Source organism: Balaenoptera borealis (assembly GCF_965194805.1).
Source record: "Balaenoptera borealis genome assembly, chromosome: 16".
In the NCBI taxonomy this organism is placed as follows: domain Eukaryota; kingdom Metazoa; phylum Chordata; class Mammalia; order Artiodactyla; family Balaenopteridae; genus Balaenoptera; species Balaenoptera borealis.
Window position 1 is genome coordinate 15,402,877 of NC_138872.1, and position 17,134 is coordinate 15,420,010.

The window sequence follows — 17,134 nt, forward strand, 5'->3', positions numbered from 1 at the left end:
TTCTTAACCACTGCGCCACCAGGGAAGTCCTCAACACTTTCTTTTTAATGGTGGCAACTTTCAACTACACACACAAGTATGAGAATAGTATTATAAAACCCATGGACCCATTGCCCAGCTCCAATAACTGACCACATATGGAGAATTTTCTTAATATACATCCTCCAGTTTTGTTGTTCTTTGAACCTAATCAGTGGCATCATGCCAACTAATCTATAATATTCATTAAGGGTATGTAATTATTTACAATATTACCCTGTCATTGTCATGCCTAAAAACATTAATGATAATGTCCTGGAAAGCAGGATATCAAATGGCCTTTTCACATTTCACATTCTGGCACCCTTACTACTCTCTACTGCAAACAAACTGGTGGTTTCAGTTGTTGACCTTGTAGAGCAAGTGGTGATGACCATCCTCCTATCTGACCCAGAGGCCCTCCCATCCCTGCAGCCCTGCAGCTGTCTTCTGCCTGGATCCTCCATACACGGGTCCCTGCAAGGCCAAAATCATCAGGTACTTCCACGACACCAAGTCCGGGTTCTGCGAGACCTTTGTATATGGTGGCTGCAATGCTAAGAACAAAAACTTCAAGATGGGGGAGGACTTTGTGAGGACCTGCGGTGGTACCATCAGGCCCTGGGGTAAGACAGGGGGCAGGGCAGGTGGGAGGGGAAGGGCTGGGGAGAGAGGTGGAGCTCAGGGCTCCCACTCCCCTCATACCCCCACCGTGACTTCTTTCCTCTCTGCCTCCCAGGAGAAGTGGCAGCATCGTCCTTGAAAGCATGGATTGAGCAAGTCCTCCATGCCCCAGCTGGCAGAAGGTCACCCCTAGAAGCCCCGTCTTCATAATCTGAGCCTCCTCCCCTTTTCTCAGATGGGAACACTGAGTCAGCCACTCTATAGAGCAGGTCTGCAGTGTTCCTGCGCATCCCAGCTAGGCTTGGAAAACTCACCTCCTTCTTGTTGTTCATCCCAGTCCTGGGAGGACTGTGGTTGCTCATTTCTGGGATGGTCTAGGACCTATCAGGGTGTACAGTGTCCAGATCTGGGGTTTCAGAGAGGTCAAGCAGCAAGTTTATTTCCTTTTGCAGAGGACCTGTAAACTGCTGCTGAAGTCCGAGGAGTACCCACCCAGGGCTGGACTGTGGCTGCTTCTGAAGTAGTTCACCTCCTCTTCTTCCTCCCCATCCCTACCCTCCTCAGCAGAAATCTGCCTCTTTCCTTCCCCCATGGGTCTACTTGCTTTAGCTCTGTCTCATCAAGTTGGCTCTAAGCACCATGAGAGCAAGTCTTCTCTTTATCCCTCGCACTTCGCACAGAGCCTGACACAAAAGAGACAGTCCATAAATATTTGAGGAAGGAATGAATGAATGCAGGAGCAAAGCTCCTCATGACTGGAGTGACTCTAGAGCCTGGGATTTGAATCCACGATTCTTGTCCTAACCTTCTTCCCCACTGCATCCTCACCTTCATCCTCCACCCCACCATCTCTGCTCTCCTGTGCTGGCAAAAGTAAAATTTGTGGCATCCTGTTCTCAGCATTGGTGATGGGAGAGGTCTTTCCTCTAAGGAAGCCCCTCTGCCACATTGATGTTGAACATCTGTGGCTTCAAACAGTCTGGCCTTATATTTAAAAAAAATTCATATTCTAATTCAACTAACTGGAGTGGGTTCTGTTGTTGCAACTAAGAACCTTCACCCATAGGGTCCATGGAAATGGTGGTCCTTCTCATTCCTCTGCAGAGCAGCCGGCGCCTCCCCGTTTTCTGCCCTCAGACATACCAGGAATAAGAAGCCAGCCCCTTATAGTGGCATCTATCTCTTAATGGCCACCCCAATATACACCAAAAAATGGTTACAGACACCTCAACAAGATTGCTTTTACCCTTTACTTCTTGGGCCACGTCAAACTTTGAGGCAGGTTATTTTCCTGGATTCTCAGAAGAGAAAGGAAGGAGCATGAGGCTCAATTGTCCACTTGTCCAAGGAAACCCCTTCTCTGTCATCCCTACCTTGTGTGGGAAGGTGGCTTCCTAATCCAGCTAATGAGGATCAAGCTCACCTTTAATGAGCACATGCCATTTGTCAGGCTCTGTGCTTGTCATTTTCCCAAATCCTCTCCCCCTCCTTTCTTCTTTGATAACCATAAGTTTGTTTTCTATGACTGTGAGTCCATTTCTATTTTCGTACCACATTTCTTAAGCCAGTCGTCTGTTAATGGGCACTTACAATGCACACGTCTTGGCTATTGTAAACAGGGCTTCTGTGAACATTGAGGTGGAGGTATCTTTTCAAACTAAAGTTATCTTTTCTCCAGATATATACCCACGAGTGGGCTTGCTGGATCATGTTGTAGTTCTGTTTTTAGTTTTGTAAGCAACCTCCATACTGTTTTCCATGGAGAGTGCACCAATTTACGTTCACACCATCAGTGTACAAAGGTTTCCTTTTCTCCACACTCTCTCCAGCATTTATTATTTGTAGACTTCTCAATGATAGCCATTTTGACTGGTGTGATATGATACCTCATTGTGGTTTTGATTTTCATTGCTGTACTCTAATATTTAACAATGTTGACATCTCTTTTTGTGTCTCTGGCCATCTGTAGGTCTTTTTTGGAGAAATGTCTATTTAGGTCTTCTGCCCATTTTTTGATTGGATTTTCTGTTTTTTCAATATTGAGTTGCATGAATTGTTTGTATACTTTGATATTAAGCCCTTGTTCCTTGCATGTTTTGCGAATATTTTCTCTCATTCAGTAGGTTGTCTTGCTGTCCTGTTGATGGTTTCCTTTGCTGTGCAAGAGCTTTTAAGTTTGATGAGGTTCCATTTATTTATATTTGCTTTTATTTCTTTTGGCATGGGAGACTGATCCATAAAAATATTGCTGTGATTTATGTCCAAAAATGTTTTGCCCTTGTTCTTTTCTAGGAGTTTTATGGTGTCATGTCTTATATTTAGGTCTTTAATCCATTTTGAGTTTATTTTTGTATATGGTGTGAGGGAGTGTTCTAATTTCATTGATTTACATGTAACTGTTTCGCTTTCCCAACACCATTTCCTGAAGACACTGTCTTTTCTCCATTGTATATTCTTGCCTCCTTTGTTGTACGTAAATTGACCATAGGTGCATGTGTTTATGTCAGGGCTCTCTATTCTGTCCCATTGGTCTATATATCTGTTTTCTGGCAATATCACACTGTTTTGCTTACTATAGCTTTGTAGTATACTCTATGGTCTGCATGGGTGATGACTCAAGCTTTGTTTTTTTCCCTCAGGAATAGTTTGGCAATTCTGGGTCTTTTATGGTTCTATATAAATTTTAGGATTATTTGTGCTAGATCTGTGAAAACTGTCTTGAGTATTTTGATAGGATTTGTCCTTTTAATCCTTGTTTTCCAGTTGTTTTTTTTTTTTTTTTTTTAATATATTTTCTGCATTTGCTTTATTTATTTTCGTATGTGTTGGGTCTTCGCTGCTTCACGGGCTCTCTCTAGTTGCGGAGAGCGGACTTCTCTTGTTGTGGGATCTAGGCATGCAGGCTTAGTTGCTCCGCGGCATGTGGGATCCTCCCAGACCAGGGATCAAACCCGTGTCCCCCTCATTGGCAGGCAGACTCTCAACCACTGCGCCACCAGGGAAGCCCCTCCAGTTGTTTTTGTAGTCCTTCCCTGTTCATTTCTTCTTTTGGTTTTTCTGTTGGTGGTTTGATGATTTTCTTTCAGTATGCTTGAGTTCCTTTGTTTTTAGTTTTTGTGACTCTATTGTATGTGTTTGATTTGTGGTAACCATCGAGCTCAAGTGCGTTGAACCATAACAATACCTCCTTACTTTAAACTGAAAGTCATTCAAGTTCAAACACATTGTAAAAGATCTACATTTTTATACTCTCATTCTCCACATTTTGTGATTTTGATGCCCTACTTTACATTTTCATGCCAATCCTTTCACTGTTTATTTCTTATCATTGCTTTTACAATTTTTTGTTTTTTAATCTATGTACAGGTTTATCTAAATGATCTTTAATTCTTAGATATATTTGTCATTTTTACTGTGATTTTCCCCTTCCTATAGATTCTTCTAGCCTCAGTTTTCATACCACCTCCTATGGAGATCTCACTTTCTCTTGGGCATCAGGTGACAGATAGCAGCATTCATCAATACAACACTGGTTTGTTCCATTGAACCAGAAGGATCCCCTCTCCCCTCTGGCTCTGCCATTCAAAACTGGTCTAGACTCTGCTCCCAAGAAACCTGTTGGCCAATTCTGCTGTCTTTGTCCTAAAACAGTCCTGCAGACACTGGGAGATGGGAATCAAGGAAGGACCCCTCTCTCCCACCAGGTGTCTTTTAGGTTCTTGGAAAACATTTGCTAAGTTTCCACCACCAGCTTCAGATACTCAAAACTGAATGTTGGGGGAAGCCCTTATTTGCAGCTCACTACATTTTATGCTGAGGCTGCTGGAATTGTTGGCACCCTCACAAGGTGCCCTCTTATCTGGTTGGAGGAAAGAATTTAGCATAAAAAGAGGAGGATGGTCAGTAGGATCAGGGCTCCCAGGTCACCCTCCCAACTTGCTTCCCCCAGTTGGGAAAGAGCTGTGGCAATTAGGTAGTGTGGAAATTTAAACAACTGAATGAGGGTGGCTGAGAGGAGGGGGTAGGAGGTAGGTGGTGGGCAGGAATCCAAGACTCATTGAGGTATTTCCCAAGATGTACCACAGCTCATTATTAGACCTTCCCAGCTGCAAGGCATTGTGGGAATGACTTGTGCATAATCTAGTGGTCCCGAGTCAAAGGGATGTCACAACTTCCTTATTAGAGCAACTTTAACGCTATTTTCATGCTCCTGGCTCCGGGAAGAAGTGAGCTGGAGGAACCTTAGGAGAGCAGAGCCTAACTGTCTCAATACAGATGAGGAAATTGAGGCAGAGAAAACTCAAAAAACAGAGGTAGTGTAATAAACCAGAACACAGGTAGAGCTGGTTCTGTTGTCCAATACCTTGTAGTCTTGGCAAATATCTCAATGTCTCTGACTTTTGCATTCCTTAATTACACAATAAGGAAAAAGGCTTATAACTGTCAATGTTTCCAACCACAGACCACTAGAAAGAGTCCACTTACAAACTGAACGAGTTGGGTTTATTACTCACTGCAGCAATGGACAATGAATGATATGGCATCTCATTAAGTGGATGTTTGAAGGACTTACCGGATGTGGGCTTCTGTAAGGTTATTTTCGGGAGAGTTTCAGGAAGCTGGCTTTGCTCAGGATGGTTGCTGTCAGGAAGTGGGGCAGTTCTATGATCAGGTGTCTTCATCTTATTCTGAAGTGAACTTTCATCTGAGAACTGAGGAGGTACAACCAACAGACTTTGCTATGAGATTGCTCACAGAGGGTGAGGAAAAGGTAGAATGAAGGACGACACTCAGCCTTCTGGGGGAAGGTAGGGGAAGCAAGTCTTTAGAAGGAAGGACAATAAATTCAGTTAGGTCAACGTTGAGTCCATGGTGCTTGCAGAACACATAGGCAAAGACGTTGAGTAGATGTTGATTCGTTCATTCACTTGTTCATGAAACGTTTATTAGGGATAAAATATGTGATGACTGAAACCTTTGATCCGACTCCATGGCTTCAAACTCTGGCTCTGCCAATTTACTAGGTGTGTGGCCTAATCAATTTGCTAGTGCTTTACATCTGTGAGCGCAGATAAATTTTGAACGGTATCCACAGAGATGGAGTCATCCTTCCATTTACATAGGAGGAACCTGAGGTTCTGAGAAGGTGGGGATTGCTGGTACCTCAGAGGGTGAATGTAGCAACGTGAATTCCCTGTCCTGATGTGCTGGTAAAAGTCACTGAGTCGATGAGAATGTCTAAGTAACTCTGAGAGAGGTAGAATTAATAATGTAAAACACCCATCACCACTGTTGACAACCTACTATGTACCAAGCTCTGCACATACATCTTCATCTCTAAACATCACAACAACCTTAATAGGCTTTTCTTCCATTTTAAAGTAATTCAATCTGAAGCTCAGAGGTTTCATCCCTTCTCCAAGGTCACATAACCAATATTGGCAGGTGCTGGGATTCAAACTCAACACCCTCTGTCTCCTATGATTTTCCTTGAAAGAGGTTTAAAAGCTGTGCCTTCAAAAGCCCCGACGATTCACCAGAGGAGACTCAAAGTTCTTCAAATAGGAAGCTCTGCTTTTCATAATTTCTTCATGCTGAGACCAAGTGGAAACAAATTTTGGTAATGAATTTTGTTCACATTTATGCCCTGAGAGCCTTACCTGTGAGTTAGAGGAGGATGATGGCTGAGTAAAGGCCACTGGATAGAAAAATGCAGAACTTGGTGGTGACCCTGGTAAAGGCAGCAGATCTTGCTGGTTATGATCAACAGAAACTGACTCTGGCTATTGGAAGCAGAGAAGGAATTTGTGACAACAGTGTGGGGATGTAGTGGGCATCCATTCTCCCTTCCTGATTGTACCCTTAAGTGAGATCCTTTTGGACTCTTCTGTTGGCAGCCATAGCACTTAATGATTTAGCTCAGCTCACAGACTGAAGGGAGTGCTGAAAGATCCCAGCTTGGAAAGGATGGTAAGCAAGGAAGAACTAAGGTCTTCCCAGGTCGCCTCTGAATGACCTCCATTTTTAGGTCTTTTGGGATTCATTGATCAAGGTTAAATTCCAGGGAGAGCATCTGATTGGCCACTCTTGGTCTGGGGGTAGGGCAGGCACTTTGATTGACAGGCAGCCCAATCCCACCAGTCCTGGGTGGAGGAAGAGTCATTCCTCAAGCAAAATCAGGCTACTGTATCAGCAAAAGGACAAAGAGACGCTAGGTGACAAAGCAACAAAATAGCCCATATACTCAGAGAGAGAAGTTTCCTTGGAGAGAAGGGAGTTTGCATGTATCCAAGAGTCCAAGAGGAGAAAGCTCCATTGTATGGTGAAAAGTACCCTGTTTGTTCCTGGGAATTTCTCAGATCTTCAATGTTCTCTTGTTTACAATCACCTTAAAGTGGGCATGTCTACAGCTGACTCATGTCTCCTCCTATTTTAACCTTTCTTTTTTCCCTTTCTATTTCCTTTCTTCCTTTTTTGATAAATATGATTTTATTCTCATGAAGTCACATCCACAATCTTTGATGCATCATCTATGTTAATATCAGATACATTTGCCTGTGTATTGTTTGTGTGTTTGTGTATTTGTAATATTGAAATAACCGGGGCCACGACTTACAGTTTTTGGCAAGTGTCTTCTTTCTGATTTTCTGCTGTTTTTCCTCCAGCAAGTCACTTTCCCTTAGCTGAATTTCAGTTGCTTCATCTGTAAAATAGGAATAATAATACTTACTTCATAAGATGGTTAAATAAGAGCAAGCTACCTTTTACTGAAAACTTACTGTGAGCCCAGCCCAGGGGTCACAATTTTGAATTCCTTCCAGGCCAGGTGATTGATGTGGATGGAAATATTTGGAGTGGGAGTGGGGCTGGGGGGACAATAAGGCATGGTGGGGATTATGAAAACTGGAGAGAACACTCCCCTCATGGGAAGAGAGAAGCTCTACTTAGCTTAGTTCATGGTTTTCAAAGTGTGGTCCCTTGAGCAGCGCCGTCAGCAGCCTGGGAAGCTGGTTAGATGCAGATACTTAGGTCCCACCCCTGTCCTAGTGATCAAAACTCTGGGGGTGGGATCTCAAGTGTGTTTGAACGACTGGCTAAGTGATTCTGATGCTCACTCAAGTTTGAGACCCACTGCTTTTGTTAAATTGCAGGACTGTGTTGCCAGATCATTCACTTTTTCCAACAATACTAGAAATATACTTTTATATGAAATTCCCCACTGTTAAATCCTGGCAAATGTTTCAAAATTGTAAAATGTTGTGTGGGCTAAAAATACTTATATTCTAGCCAGATTTGAACCTGTGCTTTATGCTTTTCCTTTCAACCCTTAAAATAATCCTTTAAAAAACAGTATTCATGACACCAGTTTTTTTTTTTTTTTAAGAAGGTTCAACTTTTTATTTATTTATTTATTTATTTAATTTTATTTTTGGCTGTGTTGGGTCTTCATTTCTGTGCGAGGGCTTTCTCCAGTTGCGGTGAGCGGGGGCCACTCTTCATTGCAGCGCGCAGGCCTCTCACTGTCGCGGCCTCTCCCGTTGTGGAGCACAGGCTCCAGACGCACAGGCTCAGTAGTTGTGGCACACGGGCTTAGTTGCTCCGCGGCATGTGGGATCTTCCCAGACCAGGGCTTGAACCCGTGTCCCCTGCATTGGCAGGCAGATTCTCAACCACTGCGCCACCAGGGAAGCCCCATGATACCAGTTTTAAGGAGGAAGACTATGTAGCTCCAAAAAGTGAGGTGCTGTGATATCACGTAGCCAGAAAGTGGACACCCAAGTCTTGGATATGAACGTACCTCTCACCGGGCACAGCGTCACAAAAAGATAAACATCTTCCTCCTGCCCCGGGTGCATTCCATCCATTTCACGAAGGGGCCTTAGATAGCATGGAATCCAAGCTTCTCATTTTTCAGAGGGAAAAACTGAGGACTAGAAGCAGAGATATGACCTAGGGTCCCACAGTGTTGGGATCATACGTCTTTATCCAGAATCCAACCCCTGTGATGTTCCCGCCTTGTGATTTCTCTGAAGATGTCCTCAGGGGCTGGGAAGGTTTGAAACTAGAGACTCAGTCACTCATGAGCAGGGAGGTGGGAGGTGGAGGGAGGACAGGCTCCTCGGATCTCCTGGGTCTGGGCGCCTCTAACCTGGACCACAGGGAGGAGGACCAGGAGAGGAGGACATTGGGAGAGAAAGACAGACAGACGAGAGGGGAGGGGGGAGAAAAGAGGAGTCTCTGCCGTTAGGGGGGGCCTCTGCTGCTCCCTGGTCTCAGATGGACAGACTGAGGCAGGAAGAGGGACAGGACCAGAGGGCCTCCTGAGCTAGAATCCCAGTTGTGCCATCTGCTGGTTATGGGCCCTGAGCAAGTCACTTCACCTCTCTGAGCCTCTGCTTTCTCGCTGGCAAAATGGGATGAGAATCCCAGATGCTGTAGGGTCGACATGAGGCTAAATGAAATCATACATGTGAAATGTCTCAGGAGAGAGTAGACCCTCCACACACAGTGGTTTGTTTTGTGAGTACCTCGCTCCCGATGCCCTTCTGTCCAGGGGCAGCTCGGTATTGGGAGCTCCTGCCCTTCTCAAGGGAAAGGGTGACTTTGTGCCAGGATGGCAGCCCCTCCCGTCCTCTGCAGCTCATCACCCAGCTCTGTGCCCCTTTGACATTTGGCTGGGCTTGCTCCTGGGGCTTCTGGACATTGAGCCAGCTCCCTTCTCCTTGACCCTGGAAGTGGAGCACAGGGTGTGTGTGTGTGTGTGTGTGTGTGTGTGTGTGTGCGTGTTAGTGGAAGAATGCAAGTCTGTGTGTGGATGAGTGAGGGGGGTGGGGCTTGGTGCTACACGGTTGTAACTGGGAGTGAATGTATGGGAGTGAATATATGGGAGTGAGTGAAGAGACTGGGTGTGTAAGCCCTCACACGTGCACTATAGTTTACAGCTTACAATGCAGCAGAGTGCATGTGCACAGACTCTGAAGCCAGATCCCTGGGTTCAAATCCTCTCTCTACAAGGTATGACTTTAGGCAAATTATTTCTTGTTACCTCAGGTTCCTCCCCTGTATCATGAGGAAGTACCAACAGTTTCTCTCCCCTCTTTTAGGATTTTTGAGGATTTGATGAGTTAATGTGTGTCAAGTGTTTAGGATAATGCCTGACACATAGAAGAAGCTAAGTTTTTTCTGCTGTCATTACTCATTATTATTCTTATTACAAGGACTTTGACTTTGCAGGGAGAAGGAATTTATGTCTGTTGTCTCCACTGCTCCCATAGCAACCCTGTGATGTGGGCAGCACAGATATCAGGTGACACCTGATGACAATGGGGCTCTGGGAGGTTTAAGTCCTCAGGCAGAAAGTTAGGAAAAGACAGAGCTGGTACCCAAACTGAGGTCTAAAAATGCCAAAACCACTGGGGGGGAGAGCAGGAGGAAGGGGGCTCTTGCAGGCGATCTTCCAAGCTCCCCTGAGGTCCACTCAGGCAGGCAGCTCTCCTGTTTCTGAAACCAGGTGAGGGGCGGTGGGAGGTCGTGCTGTGGTGACATGTTCAGCTCCCTGCTTCCCCTCTGCCCACACCCCTTACTCCTTTTTCTACCCAGAAAACACGGTTGCTTCCCCAGAGGACACGCCTTCCTCCAGTTCAGCTTCAGCCTCAACCGCAGTGCCAGGTAAACAGCAAGTGTCCATCCAGTTGAGAAGCTGTGGCAGCGGTTACAGGAAGGTGTCCTGCGTCACACCTGTCTTCTGAGTTAGGTAGGGGTAGGGGTGCGAGTGACAGGTATTGATGCTGAGATGGGATGACACCTGCAGGAGGTGAAAAGAAGGACCTGAGCTGACATACTTCTGATCACTTAGCTGTCCTTTAATTTGCTCTCGTTCCCCCACTGACCGTCCATCACCTGCCGTGCACTGCTCTAGGTGCTGGGATGCTCCCTGAGTCAACATATTGGACAAAATTCCACCTGTGGAATCACAGTCTGTGTTTCCACGAGACCCACAGGCAGAGTCAAGTCTGAGAAGTGCTGTTACTGGGCATTTGGCCCCAGCAGGCAGAAGCAGGAAGCCTGGTTAGGTGGGGAGATTACGCAATAAACAGGACTGACCCCCAGCTCCTCCCCTTCCTCACTCCCCTCCTTATTGCCTGATCCCACCCCTCAGCTGGGTTATGAAAAGCTCTGTCAGCCCCCAGGTTTCCTCAGAAGCCCTCCTGCGAGGCCACGAACATGAGACGGCTCTGCCTCTCCGTCGCCCTTCTCGTCCTCCTGGGCACCCTGGTGGCCTGCACCCCGGGGGGTGAACACAAGAGCCATGCCAGAGGTAAGTCCCGGCTCACCTCACCTCTGCAGGCTGGGGGGAATGAGGCGAGTCCATGGGAGGGGCTGGGGAGCAGGGGTGGGGTGGGTGCTGACAGCCCTCTCTGGGTTTCTCCTGGGAAGTTGGGCAGTTTTAACTCCAGGGATATTTCATGACTCTCAATAGGAAAAAAATTAAAAGTCAAAATTTTTAAATATATATCCCGCTGACCTCTACCAGATCAGGAATCCCATCTCTGACACTCTCTATTCCTGGTCAGTGCCGTGTCCCTGAACTTCACTGTAGTGTAATAAAAAGATCAATATTTGATCCTTGTCCTGGTTCCTGGAACAGACCTCCTGAAACTCCTGGAATTTACTGTCTTTTTTATGATAATGAGGTGAGTAAAGGAATGGGACCCGAGAGACCTTCAGAGTGGGGCTGGTCTCCAGAAAAACCCAATCATGTGTTTAGAGGCTAGAACTTTCATCACCCCACATCCCAGCACCTCTGGGGTGAGGGGAGGGTATTGAGATGGAGATCAGTCACCAATGGCCAATGATTCAATCAATATGTCTATTTATTGACACTTCAATAAAAATCCATAAATCTTAGGGTTCAGAGAGCTTTCGGGGTGGTGAACAGATGGAGGTGCTGTGAGGGCGGTGTGCTCCCCTAGGGCACGGAGCCTCCGCCCACCTCTCCTCCCCCTTTGCCCTACGCATCTCCTCCATTTCGCTGTCCCTGAGCTTTATCCTTTATAATAACATGAGAACGGTAAGTAAAGTGTTTTCCTGAGTTCTGTCTCCACTTCTATTGGTTATTGAACATGGAGGTGGGGTCATGGAACCTATGATTTTTTAGCCAGTGGGTTACAAGTGTAACTCGGGATCACGTGGCTGGCGTTTGAAGCAAGGACAGTCTTGAGCCCTCAACCTGTGGGATCTGCACTAACTCCACGGATTTAGTGTCAGAAGTGAATTGACTTGTGGGATGCCCAGTGGATGTTTGGGGAATTGGTTAATGTTGGTAGAGACACCACATATGGTGTCAGGGAAAAACCCAGACTCACTCTTCCCTGTGATTCGGGGGCTCAGGTGAGACTCAGAGATAGGGGAGTAATGAACATGGGACACTGCACCCAGAAACTCTTACCAGTTTTCTGTATTTTCAGAATTCCTGGCAGAATCAGGTAGTTTATCAAATGGATTGTGATATGATAGTATCTTGTCCTGACCCTACGACCCACATGCCGTGTGTCCCGGGGCAAGTCATCTGCAGTTTCCTCACTGAACAGGGGAACCATGTTACATGGGTTCTTTGAACAGCTTACCAGTCATGAATTTAAAGAGTTTAATCACATTTCATGGCCAATTTTGTCCGTTTTCCACCAAGGTGGAAAAATTAATCTGAAAAACTTTCTCTACCCACCTCCTTTGGGCAAGAAAAAATATTTAGGTGTAAAATAATGATTATTCCTCTAGTATTAAAATTAATCAGAATGACATGGGACCACTGAGCAGAGCAACTGCAGGGAAAGCAAGAAACACAACGCTTGTGTGAGTTGGCTCCTGGGACCAAGGCTGATACAATCTTAGTAAAGTCTCAAGGCCCTTTCCCTTGTCCTCTTTTGACTATTATTTTATTACCCTCTCAGGATATAGAATGTTAGAGGTAGATTGATAATTATGTAGACCTGCCCCATCATCAAGTAGACTTTGCACTAACAGGAATTCCATTATATCCATTCTATTCAGTGATTGTGCACTTGGCGTGAGCATGAAATGGGAGATTTATTCCCTTGCCATATATTTATTAAGTCCCCACAAAGCATGGTTCTTGGTGTGGGGAAAGAACTGTAGACAAAATATGGCAAAATACCTTGCCTTCTAGGAGGGAGACAGACAATAGCAAAAGGGGGGAATACTAAGCTAGGTTATGAGTGTTTTGAAGGTAGGGAGTGGTGGGGATAAAGGAGGCTGTGCTCTTTCTGTAGACTGATCAGCGAACCCCTCTGTGATGAGGAGGCACTGGAGCAGAGGCTGCAGCAAGAACATGCCTGGTGTGAACCAGCAGCAGCAATTACCAGGGTGGCTGGAGCTGAGTGGGTGGGGGTGGGGGGGACGTGGAAGGAGATGAAGCAGAGAGGCCATGGGGGCAAGTAGGACTTTATAAGAATCAGAATTTGACTCAGAGAGATGGGGAGTCACTGAGAGATTTGTCGTGGGAGCAATGGGGTAGGACTCAAGTTGTAACAGGATCCCTGCGGCTGCAGTGTGCAGAATGGCCTCTAGGGGGCGAAGGGCAGAGACAGAGAGGCCCAGGGAGCAGGCTGCTGCAGTGGTCCAGGTGAGCAATGATGGAACGTGTACCTATGTTGTACCCTGGGTCGATGCCAGTTCTTTTGAATAACATGAATGTCTTGCTGTGTTTAGGTTTCTATGGAGGCTTCATTACCTAGTCATGATGCATTAAATCATTAGCCATTGGTGACTGTTCAACCTCCAGCTCCTCTCCAATCCCTGAGGTTTGGGGTTGGGGGACGGTGGATGGAAGGCCTTGGAGGAGAGTAGGAATGAAAGTTGCAACCTTCCTGTCAGGCAGTGGTTTCCCCTGGCAACCTGAGCCCATTCTGGGGTTACCAGGGTCTTCCCAAAAGTCACCTACATCACATAACAAAAGACACCGTTATTGCTCTCAGCATTTAAGAAATACTAAGGTTTTTAGGAACTTCCCTGGTGGTCCAGTGCATAAGACGCCGTGCTCCCAATGCAGGGGGCCCAGGTTCGATCCCTGGTTGGGGAACTAGATCCCGCATGCATGCCGCAACTAAAAGTTCGCATACCACAGCTAAGAAGTCTGCGTGCTGCAACTAAAAGATCCCGCGTGCTGCAACTAAGACCCGGTGCAGCCAAAATAACTAAAGAAATATAAAACAAAACAAACAAACAAAAAATTCTTTAAAAAGAAAAAGAAATACCAAGGTTCTTAGGAACTCCGTGCCAGGAAAATGACAAAGAACAAATGTATATATTTCTTATTATAAATCACAATATGAATATAGTGTCAATATTCAATTTATACAGTCCCCATGAGGTAACAAAAGTGAACACACTGGTATGTTTTCTTCATGCCTTTCTCCATTACAGCCTGATGTCTTCACATTTTTATTAATGGTGGAAACCTTTTACCATACACATAAGCGCAGAGAATAGTATTATAAAACCCAGGTACCAGCTCCAGTAATTATTGATATATGGTGAATATTTTTTTACCTGTATCCTCCTTTTTTTGTGGTAGAGGTTTTTTTTTTTTCCCAACTTTATTGAGATATAATTGACATGGGTAGAGTTTTTTTGTTTGTTTGTTTTTGGCTGGTTTGGGTCTTCGTTGCTGCACGTGGGCTTTCTCTAGTTGCAGCGAGCAGGGGCTACTCTTCATTGCGGCGCGTGGGCTTCTCATTGCGGTGGCTTCTCTTGTTGCAGAGCACGGGCTCTAGGCACACAGGCTGCAGTAGCTGTGGCTGGCGAGCTCTAGATCTCAGGCTCAGTAGTTGTGGCGCACGGGCTTAGCTGCTCCGCCACATGTGGGATCTTCCCAGACCAGGGCTCGAACCCGTGTCCCCTGCATTGGCAGGTGGACTCTTAACCACTGCGCCACCAGGGAAGCCCCAACATGGGTAGTTTTTTGAAGCTAATCAAAGGCATCATACCAATTAATCTTAAATACTTCATGAAGGAGATATAAACTTTTACATGATTACCATATCATGGTCATGCCTAGCAACATTAATAATAATGTCCCAGAAAGCAGGTTGTCAATGACCTTTTCAATTTGACCAGCCCCCAGAACCCTAACATTCTCTATCGCAAACTGGTGGCTTCAGTTGTTGACCTTGTAGACCGAGCTGTGATGATGGCCCTCATAACTGACCCACAGCCCCTCCCATCCCAGCAGGTTCTCAGCCTGCCTTCTGCCTGGAGCCTCATTACACGGGTCCCTGCAAGGCCCGGAAGATCAGGTACTTCTACAACGCCAAGTCCGGGCAGTGCGAGATCTTTATATATGGCGGCTGCCGAGGGAAGAAGAACAACTTCCTGACAGCAAAGGATTGCATGAAGACCTGCGGTGGTCATGCGGGGATCCGGGGGTAAGAAAGGGGGCAGGGCAGGGTAGGAGGGGAAGGGCTGGGGAAAGAGATGGCGCTCAGGGGGCCACACACCATTCACATCTGCACAGCGTCTTTCCTCCTCGCTGCCACCCAGGAGAAGTGGCTGCAGTGTCTTGTGAAACCACACACTGAGCACATCCTCCACGGGCCAGCTTGGCAGAAGGTCACCCCTAGAAGCCCTGTCATGAGAAGCTGAGCCTCCTCACATGCTCCCCTTTTCTCAGATGGGAACACTGAGTCAGCCGCCCTACAGAGCAGGTCTGCAGAGCTCCTGAACTCCCCACCTAGGCTTGGAAACTCACTTCCTTCTTGTTGGTCATTCCGGTTCTGGAGCGGACTTTGGCTGCATATTTCTGGGAAAGTCTAGGATCTGTCAAGATGAGCGGTGTCCAGGTCTGGGGCTTCAGAGATGTCAATCAGCAAGTCCCTTTCTTTTTGCAGAGGATCTGCGAGCTGTGTTCCCCTGAAACTCTGAACTCAAAGAGGACGCACACAGGGCTGGGCTGTGGCTGCTTCTGAAACAGTTCAGTCTCCTCTGAGTCCTTCTCAACCCCACCCTCCTCAGCAGAACCCTGCCTCTTTCCTTCCCCCCATGGGTCTACTTGCTTTAGTTCTGTCTCGTCCAGTCGGCTCTAAGCACCAGGAGAACAAGTCTTCCCTTTATCCCTAGCACTTAGCACAGGTCCTGGCACGAAGGAGACAGTCCATAATTACTTGAGGAAGGAAAGAATGAATGCAGATGCACATTCCTCACAGTGGGAGAGATCTTTTCAATAAAGAAGCCCCTTTCCCTCACAGTGATGTTGCACATTTTCCTTTCTATGGCTTCAAACTGTCTGTCTTATATTCCAATAAATTCATATTCAAATTAAACTAAGTGGAGTGGACTCTGTGGTTTGCAACTAAGAACCTGAACCAATAGGGTCCATGGAAATGGTGGTCCTTCTCACTATTCTGCAGAGCAGTTGTCACCTCCCCTTTTCCTGTCCTCAGACTGGGCCCTACCAGGTATAGGAAGCAAACCCATTACAGCACCGTCTACCTCTTAATGGCCACCCCAAGCTACACAAAAACCCGTGGGACAGACACCTCAACATGAAAGCTTTCGTTCCTTACTTCTTGGGCCAGGTCAAATTTGGGTGCACATTGTTCTCCTGGACTTTCAGAAGGAGAAAAGAAGAAACATGTGGCTTAATCATCCATTTTTCTGAGGAATCCCCTTGCCTGAGGTCACGTGTGGGAGGGGGCTTCTTACTTCAGTTAAAGAAGGGCAACTACCCTTTTAGTGCGCCAGGCTCTGTGTTAGCATTTTGCCTGCATTCTTCGACTAATCATCCTAAGAATCCTTCAAGGGAGGAAACGGCGACATAGCAATGTCACTTAACTGCTGTATGAGTTTCCTAACACAGGAGGTCCAAGCTCTCCCAGGTAGAGTGACTTTGACAATGTTTTCATGCTCCTGCCTCTGGGAAGATGTGGGATGGAGGCACCTTTGGAGAACAGAGAGTATCTGGTTCACTACAGATGAGCAAATTGAGTCACGGGGACCACAACAAGTGTAGTATTTAAATAAACAAAGATACAGATTTGTGCTGGTTCTGTTACTCACTTCTTTGTAGTCTTGGGCAAATTTCTCAACATCTCTGAGCTTTACATTCTTTAATTTTAAAATAAGGATAATGCTTGTACTTGCTAATGTCTCTAGCCAGAGACCACTAAAATCACTCCCGTTCCTAGTTGAACTAGTTGGGTTTATTACTCACTGCAGCAAGGAAGAGCAATCACCTTGGAAAACAATATGGTATCTTATTAAGAGAATGTTAGAAAGAACTTACAGGACGTGGGCTTGTGTTGGGTGATTTTGGGGAGGGTTTCAGGAAGCTGGCTTTCCTCTGGATGAATGCTGTCAGGAAGTGGGGCAGTTCTCCGAATGGGTATCTTTATCTTAACTCTAAGAAGGGAAGACTAGATAGAAGTTAGAGCTGTATTTGGTAAAGCAGCATCAGTTACTCATATGAGGCAGAATA

At 46.1% G+C, this 17,134-nt stretch overlaps 1 protein-coding gene across 2 annotated transcripts; it reads left to right on the forward strand.

Moving 5' to 3' along the window:
• The first annotated feature begins 3,656 nt into the window (after window positions 1-3,656).
• On the forward strand, window positions 3,657-15,980 carry LOC309614060 (pancreatic trypsin inhibitor-like). Of its 2 annotated transcripts, none has more exons than XM_082361837.1 (5): window positions 3,657-9,657; window positions 10,243-10,311; window positions 10,826-10,960; window positions 14,891-15,086; window positions 15,549-15,980. In XM_082361837.1, exons 1-5 carry the CDS (start codon window positions 9,591-9,593, stop codon window positions 15,580-15,582), a joined length of 501 nt encoding a protein of 166 aa, XP_082217963.1. In that variant the 5' UTR covers window positions 3,657-9,590; the 3' UTR covers window positions 15,583-15,980. The 2 variants fall into 2 exon arrangements, with proteins under 2 accessions (XP_082217963.1, XP_082217964.1); XM_082361838.1 differs by having other exon boundaries at window positions 14,894-15,086.
• Window positions 15,981-17,134: the final 1,154 nt, after the last annotated feature.